Source organism: Anser cygnoides, chromosome 4 (assembly GCF_040182565.1).
Source record: "Anser cygnoides isolate HZ-2024a breed goose chromosome 4, Taihu_goose_T2T_genome, whole genome shotgun sequence".
Taxonomy (NCBI): domain Eukaryota; kingdom Metazoa; phylum Chordata; class Aves; order Anseriformes; family Anatidae; genus Anser; species Anser cygnoides.
This window is the reverse complement of record NC_089876.1, coordinates 76,220,999-76,237,262: the sequence shown is the minus strand read 5'-3', so window position 1 is coordinate 76,237,262 and position 16,264 is coordinate 76,220,999. Positions and strand designations below refer to the sequence as shown.

The 16,264-nt window shown below is 36.9% G+C and overlaps 1 protein-coding gene across 11 annotated transcripts in view; it reads left to right on the top strand.

Moving 5' to 3' along the window:
• Window positions 1–16,264, top strand: part of COL25A1 (collagen type XXV alpha 1 chain) — a 302,196-nt gene that overhangs the window by 174,925 nt on the left and 111,007 nt on the right. For 10 of the 11 annotated variants that reach the window (XM_066996428.1, XM_066996427.1, XM_066996426.1 and 7 more), the window contains exons 2-3: window positions 1,166–1,192; window positions 6,719–6,736. In XM_066996428.1, coding sequence (XP_066852529.1) covers window positions 1,178–1,192; window positions 6,719–6,736 — 33 coding nt within the window. In that variant the 5' untranslated portion in view covers window positions 1,166–1,177. The remainder of the gene's footprint in view (window positions 1–1,165; window positions 1,193–6,718; window positions 6,737–16,264) is intronic. The other variant, XM_066996430.1, reaches the window with a different exon arrangement.

Here is a 16,264-nt window from a genome sequence, read left to right as displayed (position 1 = left end):
TGCTTACAAGGCAAGCCTAGTGCTGACAAAGGGTACAAAAGGCAGCAAGGGTAAAATGGATCAAGTTATGTGCTGTCTTCCAAGCAACAGTGATCCAAATCAAGCTGTGTGAGCAATCCATCCCAAGTGGCTGTGTACTTAGGGAATGTGGTTTGAGTGAGTGACTGTCAAGCTCTGGAGGGAAAGTCTGGCTGCAGTGCCAGCATCTAGGAGAAAACTGTCCCTTTTGCATGGGGCAAACAACTGAAAGCTCAGAGCTTCTGTCTAACGATGACTTCAATAGCAGAAACAACTTCTTTGCCTGTTCTTGTCCCATTGCCAGTGAAAGATAACTTGACTGTTTGTTGTCAGAAGGTATAGACATTAAACACCCAGTGTAAAATTACTCCAACTTTCTCAAGCCCCCATCTGATCACCTAAATATGCAGTTAATACAGCATCAGCTACTGAGTTGCAACAGGGTGCATCCACGTTAAATCATTTCTAGAATTTGCATCCAAATAACTGGAAGCCACCTTTGGGTAAAGGAAACAAATAACTTTCAAAGTATCAGTGAGGAAGTTCTATGTTTTCTGTTGGAAGGGGCAGGAAGGAAAGCAGGATAAGGTGTGCGGGAATTCTTGGCCAAAGTATAGGGGGAATTCTTTAGTAATTCAGTCAGTTGTGTGAACTGATGTTTCTTATTAAACATCAGCATTACAATATGTATTTAAATACAGATTAGTTATGAGATTTTAAGTGTTTGATCTTTTCATCTTGCAGCCATGTGATTGTGAGAAGATCATTCAGTAAATAGGCTACCTATTTTATTTTCTCATTTAAAGAAAAATACTCAAGCCAGATGCATTATTTCATATGTTTGGTTATGTTGTACTGCTGTGGCTTGCCAAACTAACAAATCCTTCACTGCACGTTGAACACCAGCTATTGCCGGGCTACTTTGCATCATACTGTTTTTATTTCTTCTGTCTTAGGTCTGCTCCTTTTGTTGTTTCTTCTCTGTGCCTTCATTCTTAAAGTATTTTTAAGGTATTGCACTTAACTGCTGACATAGTTAATCATCTTCTAAATCCTGCAGTATTCCCTGAGTCTGTATATATTCCTCAATTTCAGTGTTCCACTGATTTTAACTTTTCCATTTTGTTTTGGCTTTTGATTATCCTAGGGTCCGATTGGTATGGATGGAAAGCTGGTAGGTGATTTGTTCAAAACCAGTGTAATTTAGGTCTTGCACATATTCCTTCTTTGCTTTTTGAATTGCTCATGAAGAAATGTATATTAATCACATATTGGCTTGCTTAGGCATAACTTATTTCAACCTTCGTAACACAGACTTCAGGAGTGCCGAAAAGCCACTTGCGTCTGTTGCCTCTCTCCCAGCAAACAGAGACCAGGCATGCTACTCCTATTCCCTTATCATTTTCTGTCTGGGTTAGGTTGGAGGACAGGTCCAGAGAACATCCCACAAGGGTAGTTTGGTGGTGCTTCTCACATGGTAGGATATTACTTCTGACAACATATCCGTGGCTCTTGATTGGTTCCTTTTTCTGCAGGTCCTTCCTTCTTGTGTTTTTGTTTCTCTGCCTGGATTTTGCTGGCTGATGATATCTGAATAGCCCATTTTAAATGCATTTATATGCTATCCTGGATATTGTTCAGGGAGATGCTACTTGAATTAAGCTAGAAATGACCTTTAATTTTATACAATGCATTCTGCTCAGCTGCTAACAGTTTCTCATGTATGAGTTTCTGCAAGTGAGACACTATACATATATATATGAATTTATATGTATAATGAAGTGAAACTACATATATATAAAACACTATATATATATATATATATTTGTGTGGGTAAAAGTGATTTGGATGTATGAGCCTGGAATTTTTATGTTCCTAGTTCTTTAAAGATTTAAATCATGCAAAAGGTGTGAAAGTACAGTTTCTGTACTTCCTTGTGCTATTCTTCTTGCTCCTTTTCTCTTTCTCCTTTTCCAGGACAACCTTTTTCTTTGGTGCCTTGAATATGTCTTTTCTGTCCTTTCATTTGCTACAAGCCCATTTCCTTTGCAAGCTCAACTATTAACTTGCAGTGTCAGCTTCCATTTTCTTTCATTAAGAATTTTTCCTATTCTCTTGAAGTTTCTGTCTACTGCAAAGTAATATTTCTGCAGTGTTTGTAGTCTCCAGTCAATAGGCTTGTTCTTTAACCTGCTCTCCTAGAAGATTAATAGTTTACCTCTTGACTTGAGCTCGACTTGCCTACACCATATATGTTTCTTCTTCTTTCAGTATCATTTACATATCAGCAGCTAATATTAGGTTAAATTGCAAGGAAATTATTAACAATCAGCTGTACAAGACCTTCAGTTAAGGTAATCCAAATAGGATGACAAATGTAACCCCTTTCTTTCCTGCCAAATAACATCTTAATTGGTAAATAGGAATATAAAAGAGAAAAGTGTTATGAAGATTTTGCTGAAACAATGGGAGATTATGCAGCTGTACCTACTGTTTTAATGAAGGTAAACTGAATACAACTGAACAGTTGCTGGTGTAGGGACCGCTTTGTAAGTGCATGTGGAGAAGAGCAGTTTGTTGGGAGCTTCCACACAGTAAATGAAACTAAGAAACACAAACAAAACTCTGTCTTCTAATCCAAGATGAAGAATATGATCTATGTGCTGTCAGGGAGATGTTCACCTCTGTTCTGGGACTACAGCTGAGGACTGTGGATTGTTTTCAGGTGTCTTCTTGGGGTCTGCTACCCATTTCTTCCTGATAATTCCTATTACAAAAACAAAATAAATCACCATTTTTTTTCCTTTCAGAAGCTTAGGTTCTTTCAGAACAGGTGATCTTTTCTTTGTGCATTCCTGACTTCTGTTTCTTTCTACTTCTTCATTCTTACTATGATAAATTTCTCTTCCTGTTAGCACCATGGAGATGTATCTATGGAAGAACAAGAGAGTTCATTCTTATTCTGCCTTCTACTCAGAACAATCATTTAAAATGGTAGTATTGAAAAGCAGTAGGAACTCAGATAGATTTTTAAAACCTGGTCTGATTCTAGAGAATAGACCAAAACTACCTTCAGAGTACACATCTGAGTAAGGTTGATACAGCAATCCTTGAGATCCCATTAATGTAAAGGTTTACAAGGTCTTTTGCTGAGGAAGATTATGCTTTAATCATCAGAGAAATTAAAATTACATAAATTAACTCACTCTTAAAAAAAAAAAAAAAGTCCAAACTGTTCTATGAGCTGTATTAATACAAATCCTGCATAGCTTCACTGAGACCTAAAACAGAATTGCCATCCATGTGTTAATATCATCCACTTTCAGGAGGCAATCAATGCTCAGTTTTACATTACATAACATACTTGAATTAAGGATATTCATTATTATTTTAAAGTTAGAGTAATGCTGACTTTTCAATCTTGAAGAGTATGTTCAGCCTGTTTCTTTAATTTAAAATTAAGAGAAACAGTAATAACTAAAACCTTTTAATCCACAAAAATTGTGCATTAGGACTAATTTATATAGCAGTGGTCCAGAGTGATTTCAGCAATTCTGGAGCCCTCTTGGGAGCACAAGCATATTAATTGAGATTGAGCTTGCTCCAAAGATGAATCATGTTAGATTGTGTTCAAGGATTTTATTTATTTATTTATTTAATGAACATGCTAGTAACTCAGAGCTTTATTCCTGACCCTTTCACAACATACAAAAATCAGAAGGCAAAATGAATTGCGCCTTTTTCATCTCCCAGTTGTTGAGCTTCATCTCAACAATTTGAATTGTTGCTATGTAGCAACAAACCTTTAAAAGCAAAAACATCAGTATTGTGATGCCTCTTTTTCTACCTCCCCCTTTGTCAGCAAAGCTGATGAGTTGCGTAATATAGTCCTTGCTGCATCCTCTGGCTAATGTCACTTACTGCATCATAAGTGAGAAAAGAAAATTATAGTGGCATGGAATTTGCTGGTTAGCTTTGCAAGGAGTGTCTAAGGGTATATAAAAACGTTGAAGGATTGAGAACAACTGAAAAACAGAAAAGAATTCCCTTCACTAATGCAAAGTTCCTTCCAGATGCAAGGAGCTCATAGCCAACATCATCAAAAGATCTTGCTTTGGATACTTCTGTATTAGGCATCTGTATTTACAGTTAAATGCTGGAAAATTGCAAGATTGACAGCCTATATAAATGAACAGTAACTTAACTATTATATTCCTCATTACCTCAGAGTTCTGTGTCACCATGAAAAACAACTGTTCTATAAAAATCCAGTTTCTAGCTTTCCTCTCTCCATATTGCAGACTTGATAAAGTAAGAATTAAAAATGCACAATAACCAAAAGGCAGACTGGCTGTGCTCTTGAGACTGAGAGTAGAAAACACTTGCATGAGAGCATGCTGTTATCCTTGACCTTTACATCACGGTATGTTTGTATTAAGTGTGTATGTCCTTTATACATAGCATGTACCACACGGACACAGAGTAGCCTCCTTGTCTAAGTTAGTGTGAAGAATGAAGTGTCAGTTTTCAAAATCTTTTTGTTTCAATATTTTTTTTCCTGTTCGTTTCCTTTCTACAGATTTAAATCAGCTTGAAGTCTGAAATGTTTCAACAAAATGTTTTTTGTGTATCTTGGAGACACTTTCATGACTTAATCAAAATGTATTGTCTTTAGATACACTTGTGAGATAAACATGTTGTGATTTTTATATGAAAGTTTGCATGCACAGGACTCAGTTTAGTCAATTTATACATTTATTGTACATCAGTAAGCAATTTCCAGTGGTTTTAGCATATAATGGCTTAAAACTTGCTGTAATGGAAAGATTGGGGTAGAGGCTGAGTGCAGAGGAATCCCAGTCATTTTCATTATACTCTATATTCATAGAACTGACCAATTCAGAATACTTTATATTAGAACCGTCAAACCTCAGTGTATATGTGGTTTTTTTTTGTTTTTGTTTGTTTGTTTTCTAGAAACCCATATAGAGCAGTATTATAAGGAGCTAAACAAGACTGCAGCATCTATGACAAGGAATGTTTTAGGCTTCCTTCATTATAAGGATTAGATAGCCACAGTAATTCTATATTTTACCATGGTTCTTCTGTAACATTATTCTAGTCCAACCCTCCTGCTCAAGCAGGGCCACCCAGAGCAGGTTGTCCACTACCATGTCCAGGTGGCTTTTGAAGATCTCCAAGCCTCTTGGGCAACCTGTGCCACTGCTCTGTCACCTGCACAGGGGAAGGAAAAAAAGCAAAAAGCAAAAAAAAAAAAAAAAAAAAAAAAAAAAAAAAAGCATGTTCAGGATGATGTTCAATATGCCCCTCTTGTACTGGGGAGCCCAGAACTGGTCCCAGCACTCCAGGTGTGGCCTCACCGGTGCTGAGCAGAGGAGAAGGATCATCTCCCTCAACCTGCTGGCAATACTTTGCTTATTGCAGCCCAGGATACTGGTAGCCTTCTTTGTGGCAAGAACATGTTGCTGTCCCATGTTCTGTTCAATCTGGAGTCCACCAGGGCCCCCACATCGTTCCCTGCAAAGCTGCTTTCCAGGTGGAAAGTTGTAGAAAAAATGATGATAGAAAATGACTAGTTCGTAGCCAGTCAGGTTGGTTGGAATCTGTATAAAATTTTCAACTCTGTGAAATTGCCCTCTAGCTAAAGTGGAGAGGTTTTATATGACTTACAGGAAGTCTCCATGCTCGATTACTTTTAACGAAAGGAAATGTAGTTTTAATCAGCCGAAATCTCATTGATGTACCATAAAACACCATAAGCTAAACTAGCCCTAGGAGTTTAAGACTTTGTCCCTTTTTAAGGAGACATACAAATACTTACAAATATTTGTCTGTGTTTTACAGTATGAGCTGGTTGTCTGTGTAGTTGTAGTTCACAGTCACAGCTACTATACTGTTTTGAAATATATTTCTGCTTCACGCAAATGATTTGCAACTGGTAGTCCAGAATTATTGATGACTTTAACTGACTTTCCTGGAATAGGGGTATTAGTGATAGGAAGTCTACTCTGGAAGGGCTTGCAGCTTCTCAGTTTGCAGTAGGTGTCTCTCCATTTGGGCAGAGGTAGTCCCAGATGTGATGTTGGTAAGTAAGGGAGAGGAAATGGATCAGTACATTCCCAAGCTACCTCTTAGGCTGGCACCCAAGGGTCCCATCTGTTGCTGATTTTCTGGTTTAAATATTAGTTTATACTTGTTGGAAATTGTGGTCCTTGCAAAACGTCTTGTTTCCGCAGCAATGTGTTCCTCCAGTTTCTAGACTTTATTCATTCAGTAGGCAGTAATTAGCACTTCCCTGAATCCTGGGTGTGGGCTATGATGGAGAAAAAGTACCCAATACCTACTCCTAGATCAGTTTTGTATCTGTGGATTCTTTCTCACTTGAAAACAGTTAAATTAGGTCTTTCTGTAATTTCTAAATTGTATTGTTCTAACTGTATAAAGTATGAATTATCTCAAATGCAGGTTCAATGATGTGTTACTGTCATTTATTTCTGGAATCAGTTAATTGCAACCTTCAAAATGAATATTAGAATTAAAAGTCCAGAATCTGTTTTCATTATTGTTGCTGGTTTGTTTGTTCTCTCTTTAGTATAAAGTACTGTAACTATTTGCTACTGTTTAAGGAGTTAATCCTTGTCATAGCTTTCCGTAACCTTATCTTTTTCTTGTTTTTCAGGGTCAGCCTGGTCCTCAAGTAAGTGCCATCTTATTTCCTACATAAGTTAAGCCTAATTGGAAGGCCCACCAAACTCAGGTTATCTACAAAGTATTTTGATTTTTTTGTTGTTATTATTATTATTTTTTTTTTTAGCTATAAGCTGGTACCCATTGCATAATTCAGTACGACAAATATTTTCCAAGAGAGAAACATGGGGCCCCCCATATGGTTGTCTGAGTTCCCTCAGCTGTTTGACCAGATGGTGGGGTTGACAAAGTAGTACTGAATAAAGCAAATCTCCTAACTATGGCTTGAAACTTTGCCACCTAACTTTAAAGCAAGATAAAATAACTTAGCAAATGTGTAGCAAATGCAATACTTCAACTGCTTATTAATCACATACTAATAATGTTGCTATAATCCAGGCAGGCCTCAGTTATTTTAAAAATTGCGCTGCTAGCTATTTTGATTAATTATACACGCTCCTTAAATTAGTTCTGCTTTATTTAAGAATAGTAGAACTTTGTCTTGTGAGTTGTAATTGAAGATGTGGAAATCCAGGGACCTAACTTCAGTTTCAATGTAGAAATAGACCCGCAAAGAGGTAGCATTTGGTATAGCAAAAACTACATGTAAATTATTTCAGTTGAGTGGTGTAGAAACGTGGAAGAGCAAAGAAACAGAGGAAGGAAAAAGCCAACACCAAATCCAAGTTTAGTGAAATCAATTGAAAAACTCTAATTTTTGTATGCCCAAGATACAATGTGGAAAGTAAACTCTGGTTTGAGGGGACCACCTTAGCAAAGTGAGTTGTCTGAACCAGAATTTCTGAGGGCAATTGCTGAAATTTCAGAATCAGAATTGCAAATTAAATCTTTACAGCCGATCTGACTGACTTTTGTTGTTGTTTTGAAAGTTAATTTTTTCTTTAAGGAAGAAGCATTTTCCTCAGATTGTTTGTTTCTTAGCACCCCTTTCTGCTGAAAGACAATTTTAGTGTTACAAACCCCCTGCACGCTCAGTCTGAATGCCTGGTATCCCCGCTGTAAGATTTTCTGACACCCTTCCTTGCAAAGTGCCAGACTCCATTTAATGTTTTGTATATAGTCCGTATGATATTTGAAATGACCATCCCCCCATAGTGCTCATGTTTCGCAGTAGGCTCTTGATATGTGGCCTACACAGAGAGGTATCTGCAACCTCTGTGCTGTTGGCGGTCAATGGAGAGAGAGACTGTAATTCTGTGTGGCACTCTTGCTCTGAACAGGCTCTGTTGAGGACCTGAGGGTGTTATGTGAGCCCGCAGGCTGCCCTGTGGTGGATGTTGACTTTGTGTAGCCACCCGTGTGCTTTTCCTCTGGGACTTGGTCCCCACATCCCATGTTTCAGTCCCTTGGAGAGTGTCTCTTGCTCAGCTCCTGTATTTAGCTTCTCAGTCTTTCAAGCTCATCTATCTACATGAAATGCCCTGAGGTAGCTGCAGGCTAAGTACCACAGCTGAGATGGCAGTATTCAGTGCTGTTTCAAGAGCAAAAAGCAGAGAAGTCTTGCCACTATTGTAAAAGAAGTGGGGTGCAAACCACAGGAAAAAACCTCTAAAAATCCCAAAGGAAATTTTATTAACTTCTGTGCCCTGTATGTTTATACAGAAAACACGTGAGGTACCAGGACCCACAAAACTTAGGAGGAAAATTCCTACAACCTAACTTCACTACTTCCTGCCAGTGGAAAAGCTCACCTCTTTGCCATTGTCATCATTTCATTGTTCATTCTGAGCAACACTTACCATTACTCCAAATACCGCCTTTCCTTCCTTTCAACTCAAGATGCCCCTCTTATTGGAGGACGATATGTACTCAGATGTTTTGACTGGCTGGATGAGTGCAGAAATAATTCTTGAAATGCGCAGGTGAGGAGTGATAATGGCATGAAACACTCAGAGTAAGATTCAACTCTAGATCAAGATGCCTAAAGCTAGAAGCTTGTGTGGTGGCGTTGACATACGAGGTGTCTAAGCACTCCTTCTAGTTGGTGAAGGCGAAGTCAACACTCAGTGCACCTAGAGAGCTCTTCTGCTCATTGCAGCCTCCTGGGGCTCAAGTACATTGCCTGCCGACAGGCATCTGTGGCTGCATGAGAAAATTCAGGGTCTTCAGTGTTGTCTCTGGCTGCCATACAGAGCTGGAGTCTCCTGTTGGAGCATTGTTGTATCTGTCAGTCATGTGCAGCTGTCCTGGATACCTAGGGAACCTCTCAAATGACACTAGTTGCATACACTCATGCCTCTTAATTACTCTGTAATCGCGATTATAGGCAGCTACTGAACCTAATAACCATTCTGCTGAATTGCTCTCTGGACTATGTTGACAATTTGTGCATTTTAAACAGCTACACGTAGGCTGTACATTTAGATGTCTTCCTCTTAAACTGAAACTTAGATCCAGATAACTTCCATAAGACTGATTTTTAAAATGTTTTTTTGCAAGCTTTAGTTGAAAATCTTGAGATTTTTATAAAATGATTTAAAAGTATTATTAGAATCGCTTTACATACTGATAAAATAAGTCCAACTGTTTCCCATTAAAAAACTGTCTGCAGTAATTTCCCCATTCTTCTCTGTGCCCATGACAAATTTAAAATGGAAAGTATTGGTGGCCTTGGTTGAAGTAAGGGCTTCCTGGCTTCAAAGATCACAGTTTCTGTGCTGATGAAAGAAGCACTTCAAAAGTTTTTGATGTCATAGCCATGTAAGTCCATGATAACATCAAAGCTAAATTCTAATCCTTCTTACACTGAACATTTTATTAACACCTATTTTTTTTGTTGTGTTTTTCAAAAAGGGCACAGTAAACTCACTCAACACATATGTAATTACTGGGTACAAATATATACTCATAACAGATGAGTAACACCTATCTTTATCTTTGAGTTTTTAGATTTCTTTTTCTTCAAAATACAACAAAAAATATAATTTAATTTTCCGTTTTCCTGTTTTAAGTAAAAATAAGCTATACTACAAACCAGAAGCATTTTTTTTCAGAAAAGCCTTATTGTTTTGTTGCATCTCTGAAAGGTAGAGACCATGATCATGAACTAAAAACTTTTTAGCATAACCTTTAAAAATAAAGTACATTCTTATGATTCTGGTTTTCTGTTTAAAAAAGAAAAACTGTTTCAGATTACATATAAACTATGTTTGTAGAAAAGCAAATAATACAAATTTTAGTATTTTGCTGAAATCTTAATTCTGACTTTTAAGTCACCTCCAAGAAATACATGTTTTGTTCTAATTTAGAATATAAATATATATTCAACTTGTACAGAAAGCTTTTTTTTTTTTTTCCCACTAATAATGTACTAGTAATCTGTACAACGTAATTCTTACAATAAATCTCCTTTTTAATGTAACGGTATGCATGTTCCAAAGAACAGACTTCAGCATCTCATCTAAAGCTAATTACGTGAGGAGTGTACTATCAAGGCAAAGAGAGAAGACTTGTTGTTCTTAACATCTTTGTAATTTAGAAGTTCATAAAATATTAGAAAACAGTGTATTTGGTATTGTGATGAAAGAAGACAATATGACCCTCTATGAAGTTATGCTGAAGTAAAAATGATCCATGTACCAGTGTGGGGCAAAGGAATGTTTCAGTGTGACTCGCTCAGCCAAGTGTTTTCTTCCTCACCATAGTGTCCTCTCCTTAACCCATCTCTGGTGCAACATACTCTCTCATGTCAGCATACATGATCTTTCTGTGTGGGACTTCGACATACAGCAGCCTCACAGATGCTTCTCCCTTGTCTTTGGCAGCCATTCAAATCTGTGTTAGAAGTGGATAAAGTATTAATGATTGATACTTGTTTTCGTGAGATTCTTGTTTTCCTGTGTGTGTAATGTCTGTGGAAGTGATGTTATTTCAGTCTGAAATTGTCCAGTGTTGCATACATGATAAAGGGCTACCACAGTAAGTGTATGTGTGTGTCTTTTCCAACATTGAGCTTCAAGATATGTGACTGGAGTAATTTTAATTTCTAAACTTTCATGGCAGAAACTGTGATTCATGGTTAGATGAACTTTTATTGGCTTGTACCGTCAAAAGAGTTGGTGGGAACCATTTTAACTTCATTTTCTGTTTTTTGTCAAGGCCTGAGTAAAATAGCCAGCAGGACGTAGGCCATAGTTTTGAGCTGTTTTGGATGGCAGCAGTGTATGTAAAAGTTCATCACTTTCTGGAGAAAACTGGGATGGTAGGGAGAGTCCTAGACCTTAGAGAGGAGCTGAGTATCTGACAGCAGGAAAGACTGGAAAGGGAAATGGACAGTTTTTTGCAGAGAAAATGTATTTTAAGTCCTGCTGAGTTTCTTCTTGAGTTTTGGTAGTTTGGATAGCCATCTGCACTCCAAGACTTGTGGAGTATTCCTCTAGTAAGTAAACGTCATTCAATACCGTGACGTTTGATAAGGTAAAGTGATCTTGTATGTGTTTCAATAGCTTTTTAAGCTGGGAGCAAGGTACACAATATGCTCTGTTGACTAATGCTGCAAAATGTTTTCTGCCTGTTTAGACCCTTGGACTTGGGGGCTTGTTTCTTTTGTCCTGATCACCATAAATTGAGGTTTAAGCATGTTCCTTGTTCCCAGCAGTTTGCCTTTAGGGAAGCCTAGGGCCTTTCTTTCTTGTGTGGAGAGAGGGGGAAGGAAGCGCTTATGAAGGACAGAATCAGCAGGGGGCTGGAGAAATAGTGCATCACCTTGAGATACACAGTGTTGTAAAGTTACTGCTCCTGAGGGAAGCACAGTGGTTTTATCCAGGCCATCAGCTGTTCGCCTTCTGGAGAATGATCTTGTAGGGTGTTTTGTCTTGTAGCAGCTGATAGCCTAAGCTCTTTTGTAAGCCTTTGATCCTGCTGAAGGATGGAATGACTCAGTTTAAATATGAAAATGCCATCTGCTTTTGAGTTACATGTTGCAGGTCGAATTTTACCATCAAACTCTAACAGTTTGTTAACAAAGTACAGGTACAGTCACTCAAAGTTTTGTTTTTGTTTTGAAATTGCTCCAATAAATTTTGTGCATCTTGGTTTCTTCTGTAAAACTGTAACTACTTATACAGAAGTCAGACTATGAGTTGGAAGTTTGTGTAAAATCACAGGATGTACCGTGTTTTTGTGATCCATCATTTAAAGGGAGCCAAGTGTCATCCTTCGTCTAAAGACTTGGAATCAGTTTTTACTTCTTCTGAAGTGATTTCTAGCATGTAAATAGTGCAAAGAGCTACTGTGTTGCCCAGGTCCTGCATTAGGTATTACTGATGTCAGTGGGTGTTGAATATAGCAAAACAGAGTCTCTACATCATGTAGAGGCAGGTACTTTAAGTTAAGGAAGAAATGTATTTTCAAAGGGAATGAATGGTTTGTTTGACTTTCATAAAGAAGAATAAATACTGAAAGGGAGTAAATAACAGGTTTACTTGTCTTTTAAAAAAAATTCTTCCTAGGTGAGTTTAAAATGTGAAAACTTCAAACCTGCAAATATTCAAGTCATACTTTTCCTCTCAACTGCTGTTCTCAAGGCCAAACTAATTAGGTTGGCCTTTTTTAACTTGTGTAAGTGAAAATAAGATTAAGCTTAACCTGAGAGTTTGGGCTCATATACAACAGTAGAAATTAATGTAGAAAAATGATTATTTTCATCTAATGGCCAGGTAGACACAGGAATACAGACAAACACAATATTCAAAAGTTTGTTTCTTACTTGAATCTATACCAATAAAAAGGCCAAATACTCGATCCCATTGCAGCTATTAAAATTTTGCTATCGTTTTTGAGATCAAAAATTAATCTTAACTATGAGCATCACATAAATTAACAAGCTTGTACTAAGTCTCATATGTATTTAGCAGTCAGAACTTTACCATTTGTTTACTGCTTACCTTCCTTTCTAAAGCTGTAATAGAACTCCTGAAGAGTAGTGAAATTGTGTGATGATCTCAGGGAACAGCCAATATTGACTTGTGAACCTGAGGATACAAGTATCATCATCATGGCCTTTTGTTTATGTTAGTTTCCAAATAAAAAGCAAGGATTTAGTCCTCATCTCTCATTAGTTTTATAACTGTATGGCTCAGTCATTTTGAACCACATCAGAGAACGTAGGAGGAGAAATCATGCTCAGAATTTCTTGTTTACTGTGTCTGATGTGTACATAAATGTTTATGACCCAAAAGAAGAAATTATCTTCCCATATGGAATTAATGTATTTAATTGCTTTTTAAAGTATGTTGCTTTCTCAGTTTTGATAAAGCTGAAGTTAATTTTGTTGAAATGAATTGACAACAACAATAAGCACTTTTAAAATACAACAATCTCTTCCATTTCCCCTGGTAGACTTATGTATGTGTGTAAACCAAGATAGCTATGAATGTTAAATGCTTTTGCAGCTAAGCAGATGTCATTACTGCAAATAAGCGGATTCTTTGCTTTGTGGAGAAGAAAGCACAAAATTGGCAACTCAGAGGCAGGTGATGCTGGACTATCAGTTGCACCAAGAAAAGGAAGCACCCCACATACTTTAAAAAGGCTGAGGTGAGTAAGTTCCAGACATCAACAAGCCAAATTCTTGGAGTATTGGATATTGTGCTCAGCTTCCAACATGTTTTTTTACTTTCTTTTCCCACCCTTTTGCCAGGATTTGCAAAGGAGCCTCTAATGGCAGATTAATGACTTCCCTATAGTACCCTGCTAAGTGAATTTAGCTTGGGAAAATACAGACTTGTTAGAGCTGTGTTCATTGAATGTCAGATGGCAAAAGTGAAGTCCAGGCTCCCATCCCAACTGTGCTATGGTGTTCTTTTACCTACTCTGATAAGCATACTTTAAAGTTACAATTTCGGTAACTATGCCTGGAAATGTTGCGCTGAAATAGCAAGAGGTTCAAATGTTCCATGGCATTTCCTGGAACTGGTAATTTATTTTCAGGTGGTTTTGTTTGTTTGTTTGTTTGTTTTTCCTGATTGGGGGGGGGGGGGGGGGGGGAAGGCGGATTTGAAATCTTTCAATTTAGCAATTATGCAGTTAAATTAGGTTTTGATTATCCATAAGCAAAAAATATGAATATGTATTCTGTAGAGAGGGCTCTTCATGCGAGCTAATGTCAGCTCTGGATGTCCTCATTAAATAGGTTCTGTTGTTATTAAGGTTTCTTCTTTTTCAAAATTTGAAGAACTCCTTCCAGAGTAGCTTTATGAGCTATACGAAGAAAGTGAGGAGGATGAATTCTTGGAACAGTCAAGTTGGTCTCAAAATTTTAAATTGATTCCCTCATCTCATAGTTCACATAATGACCATTTGTGGTACTGTTACTTTGAAAATCCAAATCATAGATTAAATAAACAACAGAAAACATAAAACCTCTAAAAGGAAACATAAGGGAGACCTTTTCATTTGTAGGGTGTTACCAACATTTCCTTATGGTGGCGTCATTAATTTCTGAAAAGAACTGGTTTTATTTGCTTTACTAAAGTAAATGTGAAGGTCTACTTCACTTGTTGCATATGTTAGCGTAAATGCCGTGAGGAATCACACTTCAGCATTCCACTTACTCATCTAGAAGTTGCAGCTGTCACCAAGGCATACTAGATCTTCTGACAGTAAGTAAAGAACTGTCAAGCAAAAATTACATGTAATCCTTAATTTGGTGTAGCATTGCTTAGCTTAACAGAGTACATATGAGTACAAAAACGCAATTGCAAGCCTAGTATTGTGGTTCCAATATAAGATGTACAAAGAGTTGTCAAAATATAATTAAGAACTCTGAAATATTTCCTGTATTCCTAAATCATTTCTTTATCAAATGACCTTTGTATTTTCTTCATGCTATTCTACAGATGGCAGAAATATAGGAGTGTTCTGTGTTTTATTAGGAATTATGTCAAAGCAAAATATTGCACTGTGTTCAGGAATATTATATAGTATTTTACTATCCTGCTGCATGTGTTTTTAATTCAATATTAACCTCCTACTGGTTTATTGTTTTTACTGATCATCATGCTGTATTCAGCTTTGAATTCCAGTTCAATTTTTTGCAGATCCCAGTAGACTTGATAGTGTTAAGAAATGAAATGAAGAATTATAGAAAATATGTATTTCATCAACCTTATCGTGACTTAAAGATACTCCTATGATATCGAAGACCTTATTTTGAAAACCCTGTGAAAGTCTATCAGAGTCTCCTTGATTAACTGTCAGTACAGAGCCCTGGTGACTTTCTTTGGTGGAAGCTGGAAGTTCTGTGAACTGGAGCAGACTTGAGAGTTTTGGACTTCAGACTTCTAGCTGAAATTCTGTTTTCAGATTTTGGAAGTTAAATATTTCTATTACTCTGACAGTACTGTGGTTGTGTGTGTGTAGTTTTTTTGTTTATTTGTTTTTTTTTTTTTTTTTTTTGTTTTTAACAGTTTATTCTGTCAAAAGCTTAAAAATTTGATTGTTTTTCTCCATTACAAAGTGATATGCTTGTCAATTGAAATTTGACTATAAGCAGCCTTAGATGTTAGCAGAAATGTTTCAGGTTCTTATTGAGGGGGCTGGCATGAAGAGCTGTGACGATGTGCTGTTCTTTTATATAAGTATGAGCCAGTTTTGGAGGATAGAGAAGAAAAAATAGAAAAAGCAGCAATTACTTCCGTTGAAGTGTTTTATGTAACTCTAGTAATGTTATTAATCATAGCATGGAAGTTGCCATTCTCTTTGTGAGCTTTAATCCAGAATTCTACATGTGAAAAATGCTTAAGCTGTCCCTGCTATAGCACTGAAGTTCCCAATAATCTTTTTTGCTGAGATCAATCAGTAACATCCAAGAGTTGTGAGCTGCTGAGAAACATGTAAGAGAATCACGTATTTTCGGAAATACAATCCAGTTATATGCACAGTATGTCTGTTAGTGATCATTTGCCAAAAAGAATAAATATCCATTTATGTATATATATACATATGTGTGTAATTTCCCCTGAAGATGTTCTGAATTTTGCAGACCAAACTATTAGTCTTGAGGAAAAAAATGTTTTGTTTTTCATAAACTTTATGTTGTCTTAAATTGCTTCCTGTATAGAGAAAGATGGTGCCAGCCTTAAAGGTTACAAAAATATCTTTGGTCATCTCACTTTTATATACAGCTATGTATAAATATATGTGTATGTTTGTAGTTGATATAAAAATTCCTTTGCATTTACTCAGTTTCAGCTCAAACTTTACAAATCTGAACTGTTCTCAAAATAGCTCTATGAAGGAAGTCATTGTAGTTTTCCCCTGGTTTATATGAGGAAATTGAGAATGAGAAATGAAAAGCTTAGCTCTTCCACTAGCATTTGTCTTATTTTAGTATGTACATTATTTTATATACTAATTTTATGTGCCTTTATATACTCATTCAGTTCAACTAAATTAATCTGTGATTAAGGGTTGACACATCCCCGTCAAGGCTTGAGCTATGACTTAATGTCAAAGTCCTTGCCTCTTTCAGCATTGAGTTGTAGCTGAGATGGTTTGGAAACATCTGCAGTGACCT